This window comes from Schistocerca nitens, chromosome 11 (genome assembly GCF_023898315.1).
Source record: "Schistocerca nitens isolate TAMUIC-IGC-003100 chromosome 11, iqSchNite1.1, whole genome shotgun sequence".
In the NCBI taxonomy this organism is placed as follows: Eukaryota; Metazoa; Arthropoda; class Insecta; order Orthoptera; family Acrididae; genus Schistocerca; species Schistocerca nitens.
This window is the reverse complement of record NC_064624.1, coordinates 203,534,485-203,555,243: the sequence shown is the minus strand read 5'-3', so window position 1 is coordinate 203,555,243 and position 20,759 is coordinate 203,534,485. Positions and strand designations below refer to the sequence as shown.

Genomic DNA, 20,759 nt, shown 5'->3' with positions numbered 1-20,759 from the left:
GGGGCAGTCCGTGCAGTTGCGGTGACCACTGCGTCCGGACGGTACGGTTGTCAGCGAATCTGCCCAGTCCGGCACAGATTTTCAACTTTGCCCGTCAATTTAAATCGATGCCCACCGGCAGCTAATGTCTTTAAGTTCTCTGCGTCTCGATTCGTAATGGCTGCAGGAAAGAACAAACGGTACATATGTTGCCTGCCTTCGAGAGGAGTTAAGAAAGCTTCAAACTATCCAGCCGTACTGTGAGACACTGGGAGTAAACGTACGCCGTCGGTCGAAAAATTGTGAGACTGCTTCGATTCCTGGCATATAAGTGATGACAGCACAGTAACTACAGTGGCTAATAGAATTAACAACTGTAAACAACAGACGTGCATTTCACCAGTCAGTTGTAAGCACGCAGTGTTAAGTGACGGACACGCAGCTGTCGTGTTCCAGTGTCCACTTGAAACAAATCACACGAGTCTCCAGAATGTTTTGAGGCAGACAAAAGTGGGCACAAACTTAGCCCCGCACACAAACGAAAAAACTTGTACAGCTGCCAGAACTTCTCTGAAATGCAAGATGTAGACAATTTTTTTTATGGAAAGAACATCACACGTTACGAAACTGGTGTTATCAGACGAATTTACCACAAAACGACAAAGTGCAGAAATTCACTTCGAGAGTCGAAGCTCTGATGAGACGGCTGACATTACGAGCCAATAGGAAGTGCAAGTCGATCGACATCCTGAAGGAGGATATTTCTGTTAGTTTCTCGTGTGCACTGTATTTGAGTGTAGTGGGGGTGATAACATATTAAACACCTCAAGCATTTGAAACCACCATCAAAAATTTTCACTTATTTTTTTTTTATTAATCTAGTGTTGAAACTTTTTAGAGTGACCGTATATAAAGAATTTTAATGAATCTTAGATTAATAAAAAGGTGAGGTGACATCTGAGGTTTCTAATAATACAATCACATCATAGAGTACTTACTCGTTCTGGTACCGGTCACAGTGCAGATAGGCGGGGAGTGGTACAGCGCCGCCTACGACAGCACCACCCCCGTCGCCGCCTTCTCCACCTGCAGCGGGGGTGTCGGCAGCGGCCCGGAGCTCCGAGGGCCCGACCGGTGACCCGACGGCGGTATCCGGCAACTGCGGGTGTCCCGCGAGGCCGGCGCGGAGTTCCTGCCGGTGCGGCTGGCGGCTGCCGTGTAGGCGCTGGCTGTGGCGCGTGGGCACTCGGTGAGCGGCTACCGACAGTCCCGGGCCCTCGCGGAACGGCCGCTTCTTGCCCCGTCGGCGGAATTTGCCTCTCTCCAACATTTCCTCGTACTGCGGGTCTGCAACCGGCGTACACAGTAATCGTTTGGGAGACAGATCGTCCGACACACGAATACGATCACCTATACTGAACGTGAAATCTCTAAGGTCGATTAAATCTTCTAGGGTTATCAGCCGAACGGCGGCGTGAAACGTTTCGACGAGTTACTGACTCACCGTCTCCTGGAAAATGTAGCGGGACTTTGAATTTCGCCGCACTACACTCGTTCCCTCAGATAAAAAATATCCCGTCGCAGCGGTATGAGCGCTCGACGGCAGAGAAAATACTAAAATTGTAACTCTTTTTTTTGTTTTCTATCCGTTTTCAACTGTCTCTTGATAGCTGAAGCTTAAGGCAGACGTGATCTGATGCTGACGTAAAAAACTTAATAGCTAGTGTTGATCTAATTTTATTGTGTAGACACATTGAGGAAGTTGTTATGAAATTTGGAGGAGGGAAGCAACGTAAAATAAATTGCATTTAATATCAAGACGATTTTGTGTACATTAGAAATTCCTGGACAATGAAACTTATTGCAAGATTTCGGAGCCGACTTTTCACACAGAAATGAAGGAGATTTTTGAAGACCTGGACGCCGCACGAAAGAAGACAAGTTAACCTGGTAAAGGATGATTTATCTACGCCACTTACCCCTGTCAGTTACATTTTGTTATTCTCTGTTTCTTTTCAGTAAGTTTTGTAGTGGAAATTGGTTTAACTTTTGCTCAAAAACGCCACAAGGACCACCCCAACTATAGCTTTTCTGTAATACGAAGTCCGATTTGTTTTTCATTTTTCCCCTTTTTCACGGTCATTAACGATTTAAAAAGAAAAAGCCAATTTCACTTAGGATTTCTTCCCACATTTTCAACCTTTTCTCTTTCTTCTCTTCATATTTTTTTTTTTTTTTTTTTTTTATTAACCACTAAAACTGGCTCCCGCGACAGGACGCAACTTTCGGATGTGTCATTTTTGAGCAAATTTGACTCTTTAATTTGTATTTTTTCCCAACAGAGAATAACCAAAAATCCTGAACTTTAAAGGGTAACTAAAACACCAACTTTATTGTACCTAAGCAAATGATTATAACAATATTGTAAAGAATTTTTGTAACTAATTCAATCTGTTTTCTTTTCATGGCATATATTGATGAAAAACTGTTATTTTGAGACCTTTTGGTGATTATCCGATGGAGATGTATTAAGAAAATCCATATTTTGACGAATACGATTTACGCAGAAGTGTTTGACCAGCCGCTGCAGGACAGAAAATTTAATGGTGAGTCACACAATCATGTTTCATTCAGGCATTCAATAGCCAACTGCAGAATCCATTTTTCCCTTTCCACACATCCTGTAGTTTTCTTCTAGATTTTTTCAAAATTATCTATCTCTATTGTAGTTTGTGGTAATTATAGTATTGTTGTAGCATATGAAGATCTTGAATTTGATCGTAAAACAGTCATTTGTTACGAAACATTTTCGCCCTGCTGCATCTTTCCCAACCATTGTTTGCAATAGAGCAATCATTTATATTGATGAGAAAGTATTTCAACCTAAATTTTAGTCAAATCTTTATTAATCAGACTTATATTACTCCCTTTTTGACTTACGATTATACATCCTATTACAATGGAACGCGGTGAGGTAGAGGTAGTTTCAGCAGATGAGTTAAGTGAGCTAGATTCATCGTTCAACCAACAAGAAAGTCCGCGTTTCCCTCCATGGACGAGTTCACAGATTAATGCAATGATTTTGCCTCAAACTCGCAACATTTGTGATAATACACAGATGGCGGCTCTAAGTGACGAAATGTGGAATGGACGCGAGACTAGACCGTCAGCGCCATTGTTAACATCAATGTCAGAACCGAATATGAGACAAATTCAGCGATGTGACACAAATCGGACGCAGGAAACTGACAAACTGGACCGACTATTAGAGTTATTTGCAGACATGAAATGAGACGTTAGTCAGAAAATTAACCACTACACAAAGTATGGGGTCCACACCCAGTTCATTCCTTTATAACCACTGCCTCCTCTGTCGGGGGCGCTACGGGTGGGCCAATTGTGTGCCTCTGTAACAAATTTTGCAACTCGTGCTCTAACGGCCTCCAGAGGGCATAAGAAATCTGATGCACCGATCCACTGTCGCCCGACTATTCCGCTCACTGCCTCTGCCGCACTATCGTCGGAGCGTCCTCGACATATTTTTGCCGACACCGTATCCTCTGCACACCTCCGTTGGAAACCACCACCACGGACTATATACCATTTCCACTGCCTCTTTTACGGTCACAGGCGTGTTACAGCATCTTTGTCTGTTTGAAAATGAACACGAAGATCTGCCACTACAGACTCGAACAGTCAAAGGTGTCGTACCACATCGACACTGTTCTGGGATTCAGTCACCAGAGAAGCGGCGGAAACACGAACACGTGACGATCTCGTCCACTGGCACAGTAGCTTCTTTTCCAACAGGGCTCATCGTAGTATGTGATGCCAGAACAAATGAGCCGGGAACAGTCGCGTGTGAAAGCAGCGGAGGCCTGCAAGTGACTGGCCTACCCGTTCAGGAGTCTGCAGTGTAGCAGCTGTAAACGAATCCACTGGACACAAATATGACACTTCACCTAAAGGTGACGAACAGGGAACTCGTTGGAAGGTCGTGACAAACGCTGCCGGGACCAAAGACGGTTTCGTCAATCGTATTTTCTGCGAATGCCTGCACTCCCACCTGTACAGGTTGTTAGTTTGCAGTATGTTCCTCTTCACATTTTTCTTAAGCCTCGTTTACACTGGACCTAATAGAAGTGTACGAAAGGAAATAAGCGTTCACAGACGATCCGTCAGTATCGACTTCCATTCGCTCGTATCTCTGAACGAGCTTTCACACTAGAAGAAATGGGAGAGAACACGAGATAACCGGCACAGCCTACGAACTCTGCATTAATGTTTATTTGGTGTTTACAACTGGCACACAGGCTACAGTACTATACAGTTTGTGACATGAACCGAACTTTGATATCCGGAGAGGATTATTTTGCATAGTGAAAGCAATGTTTTTGACAATGTAAGCAAAAGAGCTTATGAAAAGTAGAATTTAGGTGTACGAATTGGTACGCAACACTTGGTACTGAATTGCAGCTTCTGATTTCCTTAGCATTATTTCAAAATTTCCCACATATGCCATTCAGTGCTTTTCACGTGCTGCACATTACAACTGAGGAGCAAATTTAAAAGGAGAAAACTATTTATCACTGACAAGCACAACCTGAAGAAAGACTAGCATTTACACTCTCATTATTAGCAACAACTACCTGCAGAACAGAATGTGAATGTGAATGTGAACCAATCGTGACTGAATATACTTCACTTGTACTGTTTACAGCACAGAGAATTATCGTTCACTGATGCTCACTCACTTTTGGCCACTCTGGTGTCATTTGGGGTTATGACTAGCGACATTTCGACCTCTCTGCTGGGATTTAATAAAGCACCTCCCCTGTACTCAGCTAGCTGAACACTGTCAGAGACTAGTGTCACTTGAAAAAAGGAGTTCTCCTGTCTGAAAGCTGAAGGCCTACAGCCATCATTCCTATTGAAATCACTTCCATTCTTATACGAGGTGCGGCTAGAAAAAAACCGGATGCTGGAAAAAACATTTATTTACAATTATTTACAATTTCATGTTATCTCCTTCAATGTACTCTCCTCCTCGGTCTCTACACCGCTCCATACGAATTTTCCACTGTTCATAGCAATGCTGCAGATCATTTTCGGTAAGTCCATACATTACTTCCGTCACTTTTTCTTTTACTGCTTCAACAGTCTCAAATCTAGTTCCTTTCAAAGCTGACTTGACTTTAGGGAAAAGAAAAAAGTCACAGGGAGCCAAATCAGGTGAGTAGGGTGGATGATCTAAGATGGGAATGTTGTGTTTTGCCAAAAACGTCTTCACTGACAACGCACTGTGAGCTGGGGCATTGTCTTGGTGAAGTATCCATGACTTTTTTCTCCACAAATCGTTCCGTTTTCTCCGTACTCGCTCACGTAGGGTAGCCAGGATGCTAATGTAGTAATGCTGATTCACTGTTTGTCCCTCTGGTACCCAATCAATGTGCACAATCCCTTTGACGTAAAAAAAAACACCATTGCCTTGAATTTCGATTTTGACATTCGTGCTTTTTTTTGTCGTGGAGAACCAGGAGTTTTCCAATGCATCGATTGGCGTTTAGTTTCGGGATCGTAAGTAAAAAACCATGATTCATCGCAAGTAATAACATTTTGTAAGAAGGTGGGATCACTTTCAATGTTTTCCAGGACGTCAGAACAAACCATTCTTCGGCGTTCCTTCTGTTCAATTGTGAGACACTTTGGAACCATTTTTGAACACACTTTGTTCATGTTGAAACTTTCATGAAGAATCTGCCCAACACTTTCCTTGTCAACTCCTGTTAACTCAGACACTGCTCTGATTGTTAAACGGCGATCTTGTCGAACAAGTTTACCGATTTTTTCAATGTTTGCATCAGTTTTTGCAGACAATGGTCTGCCAGTGCGAGTGTCATCACTGGTGTCTTCGCGGCCATCTTTAAATCGTTTAAACCACTCAAACACTTGTGTTCGCGATAAACAATCATCGCCGTACACTTGTTGTAACATTACAAACGTTTCACTTGCAGATTTTCCTAGTTTGAAACAAAATTTGATGTTAACACACTGTTCTTTCTGTACACTCAACATTTTCCAGCGCACAGACAAAACGTCAACTACTTAAAACAGACACCACGGGCAGACTGAGTGCAGGAGGCAGATGAAACTCGAGCAGTAGGCGGAGCGAGAGTCACGTGACAGGCCACGTGACTTTCAGCCTTATTGCATTCGTTTTATTGTTTCACCAGTACTAGTCCGGTTTTTTTCTAGCCACACCTCGTATACAGGGTGGTAGATTGATCGTGACCGGGCCAAATATCTCACGAAATAAGCATCAAACGAAGAAACTACAAAGAACGAAACTCGTCTAGCTTGAAGGGGGAAACCAGATGGCGCTACGGTTGGCCCACTACATGGCGCTGCCATAGGCCAAACGGATATCAACTGTTTTTTTTTTTTTTTTTTTTTTTTTAATAGGAACCCCCATTTTTTATTACATATTCGTGTAGTACGTAAAGAAGTATGGATGTTTTAGTTGGACCACTTTTTTTGCTTTGTGATAGATGATGTTGTAATAGTCACAAACGTATAAGTACGTGGTTTCACGTAACATTCCGCCAGTGCGGACGGTATTTGCTTCGCGATACATTACCAGTGTTAAAATGGACCGTTTACCAACTGCGGAAAAGGTCGATATCGTGTTGATGTACGGCTATTGTGATCAAAATGCCAAACGGGCGTGTCCTACGTATGCTCCTCGGTATCCTGGATGACATCATTCAAGTGTCCGGACCGTTCGCGGATAGTTACATTATTTAAGGAAACAGGAAGTGTTCAGCCACATGTGGAACGTCAACCACGACCTGCAACAAATGATGATGCCCCAGTAGGTGTTTTAGCTGCTGTCGCGGCTAATCCGCACATCAGTAGCAGACAAATTGCACGAGAATCGGGAATCTCAAAAACTTCGGTGTTCAGAATCCTACATCAACATCAATTGCACCCGTACCATTATTTCTATGCACCAGGAATTGCATGGCGACGACTTTGAATGTGGTGTACAGTTCTGCCACTGGGAACAAGAGAAATTACGGGACGATGACAGATTTTTTGCACGCTTTCTATTTAGCAATGAAGCGTCATTCACCAACATCGGTAATGTAAACCACCATAATATGCACTAGTGGGCAATGGAAAATCCACTATGGCTGTGACAAGTGGAACATTAGCGATCTTGGCAAGTTAATGTATGGTGCAACATTATGGGAGGAAGGATAATTGGACCCCATTTTATCGATGGCAATCTAAATGGTGCAATGTATGCAGATTGCCTACGTAATGTTCTACCGATGTTACTACAAGATGTTTCACTGCATGACAGAATGGTGATGTACTTCCAACACGATGGATGTCCGGCACACAGCTCGCGTGCGGTTGAAGCGGTATTGAATAGCATATTTCATGACAGGTGGATTGGTCGTCGATGCACCATACCGTGGCCCGCACGTTCACCGGATCTGACGTCCCCGGATTATCTTTGTGTGGGGAAAGTTGAAGGATATTTGCTATCGCAATCCACCGACAACGCCTGACAACATGCGTCAGCGCATTGTCAATGCATGTGCGAACATTACCGAAGGCGAACTACTCGCTGTTGAGAGGAATGTCGTTACACGTATTGCCAAATGCATTGAGGTTGGCGGACATCATTTTGAGCATTTATTGCATTAATGTAGTATTTACAGGTAATCACGCTGTAACAGCTTGCGTTCTCAGAAACAATAAGTTCACAAACATACATGTATCATATTGGAACAGCCAAAATAAAATCTTCAAACGTACCTACGTTCTGTATTTTACTTTAAAAATACCTACCTGTTACCAACTGTTTGTCTAAAATTGTGAGCCATATGTTTGTGACTATTACAGCGCCATCTATCACAAAGCAAAAAAAGTGGTCCAACCAATATTTCTTTACATACTACACGAATATGTAATAAAAGATGGGAGTTCCTATTTTAAAAAATGCAGTCGATATCCGTTTGACCTATAGCAGCGCCGTCTAGCGGGCCAACCATACCGACATCTGGTTTCCCCCTTCAAGCTAGACAAGTTTCATTCCTTGTAGTGTTTTCGTTTGGCGCTTATTTTGTGAGATATTTGGCTCGGTCACGATCAATGGTCCACCCTGTATTTCATCCACTTCTTGGACTTTCTTTCTATACATGTCTCATTTCTCGGCTAGAATCTGTACGTTGTCGATATCTGTACCCTGGCCCCAGTTCTCCTGATGATCTGCTGACGCAGATTTCAGACTTTGTATTAGTCACGTCTGGTGTTCTCTCTGATCTGTTCTCACTGCCTTTTCTGTTTCGCCTATATACACACTACCACATACACACCTCACTTCACAGACTTGTGCAGTGTGGAGGTGATTTGGTGCTTCCAATTTCCATTTGAGAAACTTGTTTTTGCATTAAAGGAAACCTACTGCAAAGTAAAGACAAACACAGGAGTGTCAAAGGAGTTTGAAGTCAGAACAGCCCTTAGATAAGGAGATGCTTTAACTCCAATACTTTTCAATCTGGTTTTAGAACAGATAGATAGAGAACACCAAAAAGTAAACCCAGTTGGAGTAAAGATGGGTAGGAATAAAATACATCATCTCGTTTATGCAGACAATATTGTCCTAATAACTGGAAACAAAGAAGAACTACAACTCGTGACAAGTTCCTACAGAAACACTGCAAGAGAAGCAGGATTAGAAATTAATGAGAATAAAACAGTACATGGTCGTGAGCAGTCCACTGACAGTTGATGATCTCACTTTTAAAAGAGTAGTCACCTTCAAATATTTGGGAAAAGTCATCAAGAAACAGAATAAAATGGAAATTGAAATTAAAGCAAGGATAGCAGCGGCGAATAAAGCTTATTTTGGCCTACGAGATGTGTTATCCGGTAGAGATGTTTTCAAAAGCTTCAAACTTAGGCTATATCAGAGTGTAATTCTGCCAGTAGCTCTATATGGGTCAGAAAGCTTCACATTTAGAAAAGCAGATCAACAGAAATTATTAGATTTTGAAATGAAAATATTAAGGAAAATTTTTGGACCCAAGAGAGGTCCAGAAACATAGGAGTAAAGAATACTTAAAAACCAGGAACTGGAGTATCTGTATCAATAGGCTGATATTAGTCAAAGGATGAGAGGAGACAGATGTGGGACGGACATATAATTAGGGTGGAGGACAAACAACTACCTAAAGTAGCATTCTCTGGATCCATAGGGGGCGGAAAGAAGTGAGAAAGGTCACGGAGCGGACGGAAGGATGACATCGACGAGGACGTGTTGGCAGTGGGCCCGAGTAAAGGACAATGGACTACAAAAGCCAGGAATAGAGAGCACTGGAAGACGAATGTACAGAACGTGTACGGTCTCCAAGGCCCGAGCGACAGTTCAATTGCTTCTAGTCCATACGCAAATTAATTGGTGGAAGTAACTGCTTCCAAATGATTGATTGGCACTCGTATAATCATTAAAAATGATTCTTTCCATCTATTTATGCACAATGAGTTACATTTATTTATGTTGAGCATCAATTGCCAATTCCTTTACCAAGCAAAGGTCTTCTGCATGGCTTCCTGCATTTCGCTTCAATTTTTTTAGTGTTGCAACTACCGTATTGAATAAAACCACTGGCAAAAAGTGTTGTTGAACTTACAATGTTAAGCTTTAGGTGACACATATATATTATGTAGAGCAATGGTCCTGTAAAGTTCCCTCGAGGTATGCTTTCATGTCTGAAATTTCTCTTCATTGACAATGACATACTGAATCCTGCTTGCTGCAACTCTTTGATCTAACAACAAGTAAAATAAAAAAGTAGTTGAATGAAAATACTGTATGGAAGTAGAGATTCAATAGGGACAATGGAGTATGTTACACCACAAAGCAATACTCCAATATGTCAAACTTTATGGATATGTTCATCATGTAATTAGTGTTAAATGATTCAACTTCCATTCCATTAGGAACTGATGTTCTTCAACACCAATATGAGGTGCTACAAGCACTTAGGCACTCCCTATGAGTGACAAATGAGAGGACTGGGCAAACGAGTCCAGGATCCGTATATTCCTCGAGGCATTCGAGGTGCAGTGTGAGGTCTTGCATTATACTGGCATTTGCTACCCTGGTCACAAAGAGTATGACAACAGTGTTCGGCATTCTTGCCACACAATGGTAAGCATCAGCCTCTCTACTACAATAAACAAAACTGTCCTGTTATCATACAGGATAACTTTCCACACCACGACTCCACGAGTTGGCGAGGTACGGGTCTTGTGAATCACCTCTTCCAGTGACCTTTAACCGTGTCACCTACAGACAGACTGGTGTCCATCTGAGCGCCACACACAGAAACGAGACTCGTCACAGCACACTACAAAATGGCACTAAATGCTCCAGTTAACGTTTGCTTACATTGTGCAAGTCACTGCTGTCTGTGGTACGGCATCAGTGATGATAAACAATGAATGGCAACTCAATACCTCAACCCTGCTTCCAATAACGTTACACGCACACTACAGCCAGCAAGTATTTACACTACACTTCATCTGTAGGAAAGCATGCAAACAGATGAAAACTTAATGTACACACAGCACAGGCATAGAAATAATGGAATCAGTCTGCCAGTATTTGGTGAGGGTGTTCACAGTATACTGGTATACTCTCTGGGTCGGTGTATATAAGAAGGTCACAGCAGAGTCGGGGATGTCGATTTGAGTAAAAATTTCCTGATATCAGTAAATCAGGAACATACCACTGTGGAGCTACAGCCTTAAAACAACAGCCAATCAGTAGAGTTGAAGTGTGCGCATCAACTGTGGTGATAACGCATCTCTATAAACGGTACTACAGTCGTCAAAAGTGACATCACAGCCGGCAGTAATAGTTGGTCATTAGTACTCACTCCACTTGACACTGGCGAAGTGTAATATAGCAGATAGGACGATATTTAACGGATACTACAATTTCGACCATACTGACGAATGTGTACTACCTCGTGTAGTTTACACGAAGTTACATAAATACGTGAGCTTTTACTGTAAAGTTACTGGATTACTGTACTGATGAAAATAAGTCAACTTAAAATGAATTATAATAATTTATTAAGATACTGAACTACAAACTAAAAATATCTCAAAACCAATGTAAGTAAAACCCCGATTTATCATTTGTGGAATTCATAAGTAGAAAACTGATAGTCAGTATGAAACAGTCAATTGTAAAGATAAAGGCTTTATTTTAGGAATTAAATCCACTTCATATTCGTAAAATTATCAATAAAAATAATTAAGACATTATTATGGAAGCACATTTCACATAATTTTGATATGAGAATCACGATATCCCGAGATGCTAACTGTTCCACAAGCACCACGATGATTTGTGAGGCCAAAGTCTATAATCAGTTTTGTGAAAGACTTGAAATTTTGATTGTAAATTCAAATAAATGTGTAACACGTCTTAGGAACTGTTGAGAGTTATACAAAGAGCAACTGCAGTAGCTGAGGTGAGTCACGCTTACATTATGTTTTAGGTACAAAACCCTTGTCAATCTACAATACAATAAACACATTTTAAATGTATTTTGACTTTTTCGGCTATATTATTTTCTTGATTAACTAGATGTAATTTGCCTGACACACATATAAGTGGTAAGTGAGATTACTTCAGTTGGAGATATAGCAACAAACCCGAGATCCACAGCCCATTCAAAATAGTCGACTGTGAACACCTTAAGTAGTCGAATTGTAGCCACGAAAATGGTTACATTTAACACGGGCTGCTCAGTCGGAAGCTCACGGTGTTTTAGCCACTTGACATGGCCGAAAGCCAAAGAACCTTTTAATTTTTTTTATCGGCAACACGTGAAGGAAAAGAAGAGGACACGACGTCACATTCAGCAGCCCTGCAACCCGCCGTGGGACTTACCGAGCGTCCAGTAGTTGCCGCCCTTCTGCGGCACATTGACGAAACACTTTTTGTGCGACAGGATGGTGCTCAACGCTTTCTGCCAGATCTTCTTCCTGTGTGTGAAGTAGGGGAAGTGGTTCACGATGTAGGTGTGGATCTCAGACAGCTTGGCCCTCCTGTCAGACAAACAAAAGCACAAAAGATCACTCCAGATCATCCGAAGAGGAGCCCGAGTCGGAACTAGGGACAGAAGGCACTTTTCAGCACATTCACGAGGAGTGACTGACAGTTTACTTTAACCCTCTTTACTTCGTACAACTGGACAAATAAACAGTCGTTTTATAGGTTTCCAGGCTTTGAGGCTCACGAGAAGCACAGTTATCGATGCTCTATTGCCTTATTTTATTTACTGACAAGATAAAAGTAAAGTAAAGGTGTACGGCACGAACAGCTGGGAGACTCCAAAGGGCAGGTTCTGCCACCTAATTGGCAAAGTTTTCCCTGTCCTTCGTGCCCACAGACACTTTTCCTTCATGAGATATGAGGTCTTTGTGTGTATGTGTACCAGTTAAGTTCAGGTGACTGTAATGAGTGTGTGTGTGTGTGTGTGTGTGTGTGTGTGTGTGTGTGTGTGTGTGTGTAGTTTCATGTTCATATTGCAGAGGATGAGAGAAGGAAGAGGGTGAAGCCCCACGCTGACACACTGCCCACTCCTCTTCGAGAGCAGTGAGGGGGCCACGGAGCTTAAGCTCCTCGTCTGACGGACGGATCGTCATTGAGCGTGTCACGTGTCCTCACTGCACGAGACACTGTGGAGAGGTCGGTATTTAAACCACAATACTGTCACAAAGTCTGGTGATCGGAAACTTTATGCGACCACCCCACCTCCCCCTGCCGGCCAAATACTGGCAGTATTAATTTCTTCCACCACCGGGATTCGAACTGACTTACCTCCGGGTCAGGTGCCACCGCACAGGTGCACGTGAGTGACCTCGGCTACGGTGGTTAGTACCGACGAGGTTGTGGACCGTGAAATTATGACAGTCTGCTACTGTGTACACAAAATAGTACTTGATGTAGAAAAAACAAGGACAGTGTAAAAAGTAGAATAGCACAGGCAAAGAGGGCATTCCTGGCCACGGGAAGCCTACCAGTGACAAACACAGGTGTTAATTTGAGGAAGAAATTTCAGAGACTCTGCTTTTAGAAAACAGCACTGTATCGAAGTGACTGCCTGTGGGGGAAAACCCGACAAGAGTGCGTGTAAGATGTGGTGCTATAGAACGATGTTGAAAATGAGGTGGATTGGTATGACAAGTGACGAGAAGGTTCACCACAGAATTGAAAAGAAAGAAACATATGAAAAACAGTGTTAAGAAGGAGTGACACGATGGTAGCGCACGTGTGAAGGCATCGGGGAATAAACTGTGTGGTGCAATTGTAATAGTGAAGATAGCAGCATTTGGTTTCTGCACAAGATCTGGAATGTCACACTTCCAAGGAAGTATTCCATCTACCCTATGCCCTGGAGATTTAATATGGTCCATTGCACCAAGTGTCTGATCATTTTGGCACAAAACAATTTCGATTTTACAAGAGTCGCACGCCAGAAAATATGTTCTCTGAAAGCCACATGCTGAGGCTACTGACTCGCCTCACAAATATATTATTTACATCGTGTCCGCTATCTTCTCGTGTCATCCGCACAACAGAACTTTATGGCAAGCACCCCCCCCCCCCCCCAAACTTTAAATGACCACAGTCACGTTCAAACCTCAACTTTTTACTTCCTACATCCCAGATATGAAGTGAACTATTGTTGAAAGTTTTCTCTAGCACCGTAATGTTACAACTTATGCAAATGTTGCATTATCCACACAATGAAGTGTTTCTGTTAAATCAAGGAAAATAAGAGGCATGTCCAGAAATTAGCAGCAGTCAAGTGTTTAAAAATCAAATAGATAACACATTTTTAGTATATACATAGTTAAGACTCACCGGCACCTCAACCATCTTCTTCTTCTGTGCAAATGCACAAACAGTGCCCGAACTCTTAGGGGAATCGGCAACGTGCTGTGAGTAATGACTATAATGGGCAGGGGCACTACAAATGTAGTGCGGGACAATACGTCGAGAATGTGGGTTTCGCGGGAGGCGTGCCAGAGATAAATCCCTGCAGTCGCGCTATTCACCTGTGTCCTCGGTGGCTCAGACGGATAGAGCGTCTGCCATGTAAGCAGGAGATCCCGGGTTCGAGTCCCGGTCGGGGCACACATTTTCATCTGTCCCCGTTGCCGTATGTCAATGCCTGTAAGCAGCTAAGGGTGTTCACTTCATTGTAACATTTATGAAACTTGAGAAATTCACATATGTACATCAAGCACCCTTTTTTGAGTAACCACATTCATTCTCAATGCACTTTGTAAGCTGAGGGATAAGCCTCCTGGTATCTTTGTCAAAAAAAACTTCCTGGTTCCTCTCTGATCCATTGTTTGATGGAACTCTGGAGCTCACTATTGACAGAAATCCCTTTTTCCACCCATAAGAGGGGCGAAAATATGAAAATCTGAAGGTGGCAGATCACAGCTTTGTGCAAAGTGGCTGATAATGTTCCAACTCACTGAATTCGAGAGTTGCTTTGAGACATTGGTCCTGCGGGTATGTGCACTGTCATTCTACAAGCAGACACCTGCCACTAACTATAGCCATCATCTTTAGTGGTGTTTTAGAGTTTTCTCCTACTGCAAAAATTCGATGACGAAAATCCCTCGACAGTCCCAAAACCCACAGTCCACACTTTTTTGGGTCAAAACCACAGTTCTTTCCATCGACTGCGAGGGAGCGCCCACGTTTAGTAGCCATTCACGACAGAGTTGACCAACTGATCACTCTCCAGTTCGAAGCATTCGAGAAATTCCCGTGAAGAGACAACTCTGTTTACTCGATGTCTATCTGCGATCTGTTTCGTTACCCACCTCACAGACAACTATCAAAAACTGAGAGTGTTCGTAATGATTTCGTGCAGAAGAGATGTGGAGATTCCTGGAAATAATCGTTCACTTTATGCAAAGTCAATCGACAGGTGCCACAAACCACTTCTTCGATCTCATTTACCATCTCATCTACATCTACACTGATACTCCACATATTCCAGTTAAGTGCCTGGCAGAGAGTTCATCAAACCACCTTCACAATAATTTTCTATTATTCCAATCTAAAACAGAGTGCAGAAAAAATGAACACCTGCATCCTTCTGTATGGGCTCTGATTTTCCTTATTTTACTATGGTATTTGTTTCTCCCTATGTACATTGACACCAACAAAATACTTTTAAATTCGGAGGAGAAAGTTCGTGATTTAAATTTCGTGAGAAGATTCTGCCGCTACGAAAAATGTCTGTGTTTTAATGGTGTCCTTCCAAATCCTGTATCATGTCAGTGACACTCTCCCCCTTATTTCACAGTAATACAAAATATGCTGCTCTTCTTTGAACTTTCTTTGTGTACTCAGCTAATCCTATCTGGTAAGGATCCCAGACCGTGCAGCAGTACTACAACCGAGGACAGACAAGTGTAGTGTAGACGGTCTCTCTAGCAGATCTGTTAGATTTTCTAAGTGTTCGGCCAATAAAATGCAGTCTTTGGTTTGCCTTCCCCACAACATATTCTGTGTGTTCTTTCCAGTTTAAGATGTTCATAATTACAATTCATAGCTATTTAGTTGAATTTATGGCCTTTAGATTTAATTGATTTATCATGTATCTGAAGTTTAACGGGTTCCTTTTAGCACTCGTGTGAATGACCTCACATTTTTCATTACATAGGATCAATTGCCAATTTTTGCACCATAGACATCTCTTTCCTAAATTGTTTTGCAATTTGTTTTGATCTTTGGATGTCTTTACTAGAGAACAAATGACAGCATCATCTGCAGACAGCTGCTCAAATTCTCTCTTAAAACCTTTGTATAGATAAGGAACAGCAGAGGGCCTGTAACACTACTTTAGAGAACACCATAAATCATTTCTGTTTTACTTGATGACTATCCGTCAATTAGTAAGAATTGTGACCTCTCAGACAGAAAATCATGAATCCAGTTTCATAACTGAGACGATATAAGCACTGGCAATTTCACTACAAGCTGCTTGTGTGGTACAGTGTTAAATCCTTCCGGAAATCTAGAAATACTGAATGAATCTGAAATCTCTTGTCAATAGCACTCAGCACTTTGTGTGTGTAAAGAGCTAGTTGTGTTTCACAAGAACAATGTTTTCTAAACCCATGATGACTGTATTTTAAAATCCAGCTGCATATTGATGTTAATTACATGGGTCTGTAATTTAGTGTATTGATCCTCCTACCTATCTTGAATACTGGTGTGACCTGTGCAACTTTCCTTTCTTCGGGTACGGATCTTTTGTCGAGCGAGCGATTGCATATCATTGTTAAGTATGGAGCTATGCTTTGAAAGGAACCTAACTGGTATACAGTTTGGACTGGAAGACTTGCATTTATTAAGTGATTTAAGTTACTTCACTAATCCTATGATATTTACTTATTAGTTACTCATTGGCAGCTGTTCTTGATTCGAATTCCGGAATATTTACTCCACCTTCTTTGGTGAAGGAATTTCAGAAGGCTGTGGTCAGTAACTCTGCTTTGACAGCACTGTCGCTGATAGCATTTCCACTGCTATCCCGCAAAGAAGCCACAGATTGCGTCTTGCTGCTAGCATACTTTACATACGACATGAGACACTTTGGATTTTCTGCCAGATTTCAAGACAAAGGTTCATTGTGGAAACTATTGTAACCACCTTATATTGAAGTCCGCACTAAGTCGTCAGCTGAAACTCACTCTTTTGTACACCGTGGACTCACATTCTGCCAGCTTTAACTCACAATACCATTTGTATGCATCATGACACCATCCCCATAAACAATTTTGATGTTATTAAATAGCTGGAACGATTTATTTACCTTTCCATGAAATAAAAGGTTTACATTTCTCAGCTGGCAGCAGGCAGGATTCAGAATAGAAATACTTATTTCAATGTGGCACTAAAAGGAGAGTTATCAGCCAAGTGAGAAAAACAAAATTATATTACACCGCCAACATCTTACCCTTAAATGCAATATCACCAACTCTGTAAAAAATAAATAAACAAACAAATATCCCTTTGGGTGTCAATGGTTCCGTACTCTTACTTCCTGGACATGCCAATCACTCTTCTCAATCTACTGCTAGCGCCTCATGTACAGAAGGAAAAAATGGCATTTTTTTGTGATACTCCTTTCCTGAAACCAAACTGTGGTTTCGACAACAAATTATGTCCACTGAAATGTTCCACTGCCTTTTTGTATATTGAAGCTCAAAGACATTGGAAATCAATGATAGCAAAGACATGGCCACCAATCAAACAGAAACTTCATAAGCGGTATTATTGCATTATATACATGAGAGGTTACCCAAAAGAAACTGAACTTATTTAACCCTTTCATGGGCAAAATTACTGAGCAGTTTTTTTTTAATGAATGGAGAGCAGGTAGTAGTTAACACATAGGTATATTTATCATACAGAATATCAAATTTGCTCCAACTGTGAAAGTGAGGTCACACAACAAGGTGGGAAGTATTCTTCCCACTGCCCTTCCTTGGAGTTAAATGACAAAAACAACTTTTTCAATATATGTCATATTTATTTGATAAATTTACTTCTCTTGTTACAATGATTGTTCACAATTACTTTCCATGAAATTTTCTGAAACACGGGTCTATGCACAGTGGTATTTGACAATACGTACAAACACAGCGAGTGCTCTTTTCCGCAGCTTTGGTACTACAATGACGGCGCGTCCAGTAGGTTTCTCCTAAAATGGATTGATGCTCCCCTACAGCCACATGACGAAAATCTTCAGGTACTTTACCCCTTTTTGCCAGAAAGACAGGTTTTGGTCGATGCCTTTTTTGGGATGAGAAGCCAGCGATCGATTGTCTGGCTAGATGGATCCTGTAAGTGAGCTGATCATGCTGTCCACTTTCTCTTTTACTTACTTTCCACAGGATAAAACTGTTCACTGCAGCAACGTCCACAAGGATATAAAATGTTCTGTGCCACCATTTTACAGAACGTCTGCCAATAGCATACCTTTCTCGTAATTGATCGAACATATCGACACCACCCATTATTTTGTTGTATTCTGCCACAACTTCAGGACAAGAAATCTCTGTACTAGTACCATCTTTGTTTTTCCTTTTCACTGTGAATGTTTCTCATGGGTCATGAATTGAGGACAGGAAAGTGACTGGATGGTTATCCATCCATTTTAGTGCAGAAATGGCTCCTTTTGTTTCAAACTGGAATTTCCTCGTTCCAATTTTACGTTTTCCTTCATAAATTTGGGTACATCAATAGTATTTACCTTATACCACAGCTTTGAGGAAAAAAAGTCACAAAATGTCACGCAAACAGCACTGAAAGGCTCCTTTACAGAGGAAGACTCAGCTATACAATGGCTCTGCGCGAAGGTACAGCAAAAACGGCGGGAACTTCCGATTGGAAGTAGTACCCTATACTGTTCACTAGGTGGCAGCACCGTACAGAGGTGGGAACTGTGAGTCCCACGGGACTAGGAGCGAGTTCATTGTAGTGGGAAGCCTGTTTCCCACGGCTCACAAAAGGGTTAATTTTTTATTTACTTTGAGCTTATTTATTCACATTTTAAGCACAAACCTTCAATCCCCTTCAAAGTGCTCTCCACTTGTCTAATCTTTTATTCCATTTTCAAAATATTGTTTAAACTTATATTTTATAATGCTTGATGGCACCTCTCCCATATTTTTCTTCACATTGGCAACATCAGCACAACACTATCCTTTCATGTCTCCTTTTCATTCTAAAAAACAAACCAAAAAGTTGAAGGGGGTGAGGATGGGTGAGTATGGGGCTTGAGGTAAAGGGGCCATGCCATTTTTTGTCAAGAGTTGTCGTACAGACAGGGCTGTGTGAGGAGGGACATTGTCATGCTGGAAAAACCAGTCACCCAACTGCCACAAATCAGGCCACTTCCACCGCACACTGTTGCAGAATCTTTTCAAAGCTTCCAAGAAGAAAGCCTAGTTAAACGGCCTGCCCTTGCGGAGCAAGCTCTGAATGGATGACTCCTCTCACATCAAAAACACAAATCAGCATTGTCTTCATGTTTTATTTCACTTGATGAGCCAAGTTTCATCACTTGCAATAATTTTGGGGAAAAAAAAAAGTTTGTATCATTTTGGGACTCTTCTTTCAGACCATACTTGCACGTGAACTTGTTCCTGTTCAACAGTCAGCAGTCATGGGACTAATTTGACACCCACCCTTTTCATTCTAAAATCTTCTGTCACAATCCGCCGCACTGAACTTCAACTCACTCTCGACATCTCCACAATTTCTTCAACGGTCCGTCGCCGGTCTTGCACAAATGTTTCCAACATTTTCATTTGTTCGGGCCATAGAAGGCCGACCAGAAAGAGGTTCATCATCAACTGACATTTCACCAGTTTTGAAACAGGTAAACCAATGATGTTCAATTGGTTTATCTGTTTCAAAACTGGTGAAACTGCCCTGTAGCATTGTCCTTATAAACATTTTTTACATTTCACGGTCTGTTGCACTTTTTCTGAGAAAAAGGCAGAATTTTACTGCCGCACGCTGTTCACAAAAATCATCCACTGCAAAAACAGCAATCAGACAAAACAACTGTTGACAAACTCTGCTGAAACTAGTCCTCACCTCTTTCAGCGATGGCACGGAATGTTTGCTGCGTGCACTCTCAGTGGCAAAACACGTTACTTCAAGAGCTCTGACCATCAAAAAATTAGGTTGGTTTCTTTTGGATACACCCTTGCACATAAAGGGAAAAGAAATATTAACCCAATCATTGCCAATGTGACATTTTCTAGCAAGGATTATACAAAACAAAAGGACTTAATATAAAGGAAACGCCTGCTAACACACTGCAGAAATGGATTAATGGATTATTAAGTTCAGGGAACTGCTCCGTACGGATGCGAAACACGAATGATAGGGGATGCAGGGAGTGTTGAAGATCACCTGCGCTGCTCAAGTAAGCAGTTATGATGTCCTCTAACAAGTCGACAATAAAGAACAAACAGAAGTGGAAAGGTGGCATCCTTAACCGCATTTTACGACATTGCTCTTTGGTGAAAATTTTGATTGAGGGAATGGTGTATGAACAGCAACACACAGGTAGGCCTAGATACGAGTACACAAGGCAAACAGGAAGTCATGGGGAGCAGCAGATGTGAAATCACAGATAAATCATTGGGGAGGGGGAAGAAAGAAAGAAAGAAAGAATGAATGAATGAGGGGGGAAAAAGTAAAAATACACACACAGACAGATTTAAGAAAGCACATGCAGAGACAAGCACATGCAGAGAGAGCATTTCTGGACAAAAGAAGTCTACCAAACATAGGTCTCAATTTAAGGAATACACTTCTGAGGATGTACATTTAGAGAACAGCACTGTATGGTAATGAATAACTGACTGCGGAGACACCAGAGAAGAAGAGGATCGACGAGTTGGAGACGTGGGGCTGTAGAATGATGTACAAAATTAGGTGGTCTGTTAAGATGAGAAGCAAAGAGTTTCTCCACAGAATCAGTGTGGAGAGGACACATGTCAAAAACACGGGCAACAAGATAAAGGGGGATGACGGAACACGTGTTACGACACCAGGGGAAATGGTACTGGGGGGCAACTTACACGGTAAGAACTGTGAGGGAAGATAGAGACCGGAATATTTCCGACAAATA

The 20,759-nt window shown here is 41.8% G+C and overlaps 1 protein-coding gene across 1 annotated transcript in view; it reads right to left on the bottom strand.

Moving 5' to 3' along the window:
- LOC126212788 (uncharacterized) overlaps positions 1-20,759 on the bottom strand; it is a 344,572-nt gene that overhangs the window by 106,600 nt on the left and 217,213 nt on the right. The window contains exons 39-40 of the mRNA XM_049940191.1: positions 11,960-12,117; positions 978-1,326 (exon numbers count right to left, since the gene is read on the bottom strand). Coding sequence (XP_049796148.1) covers positions 978-1,326; positions 11,960-12,117 — 507 coding nt within the window. The remainder of the gene's footprint in view (positions 1-977; positions 1,327-11,959; positions 12,118-20,759) is intronic.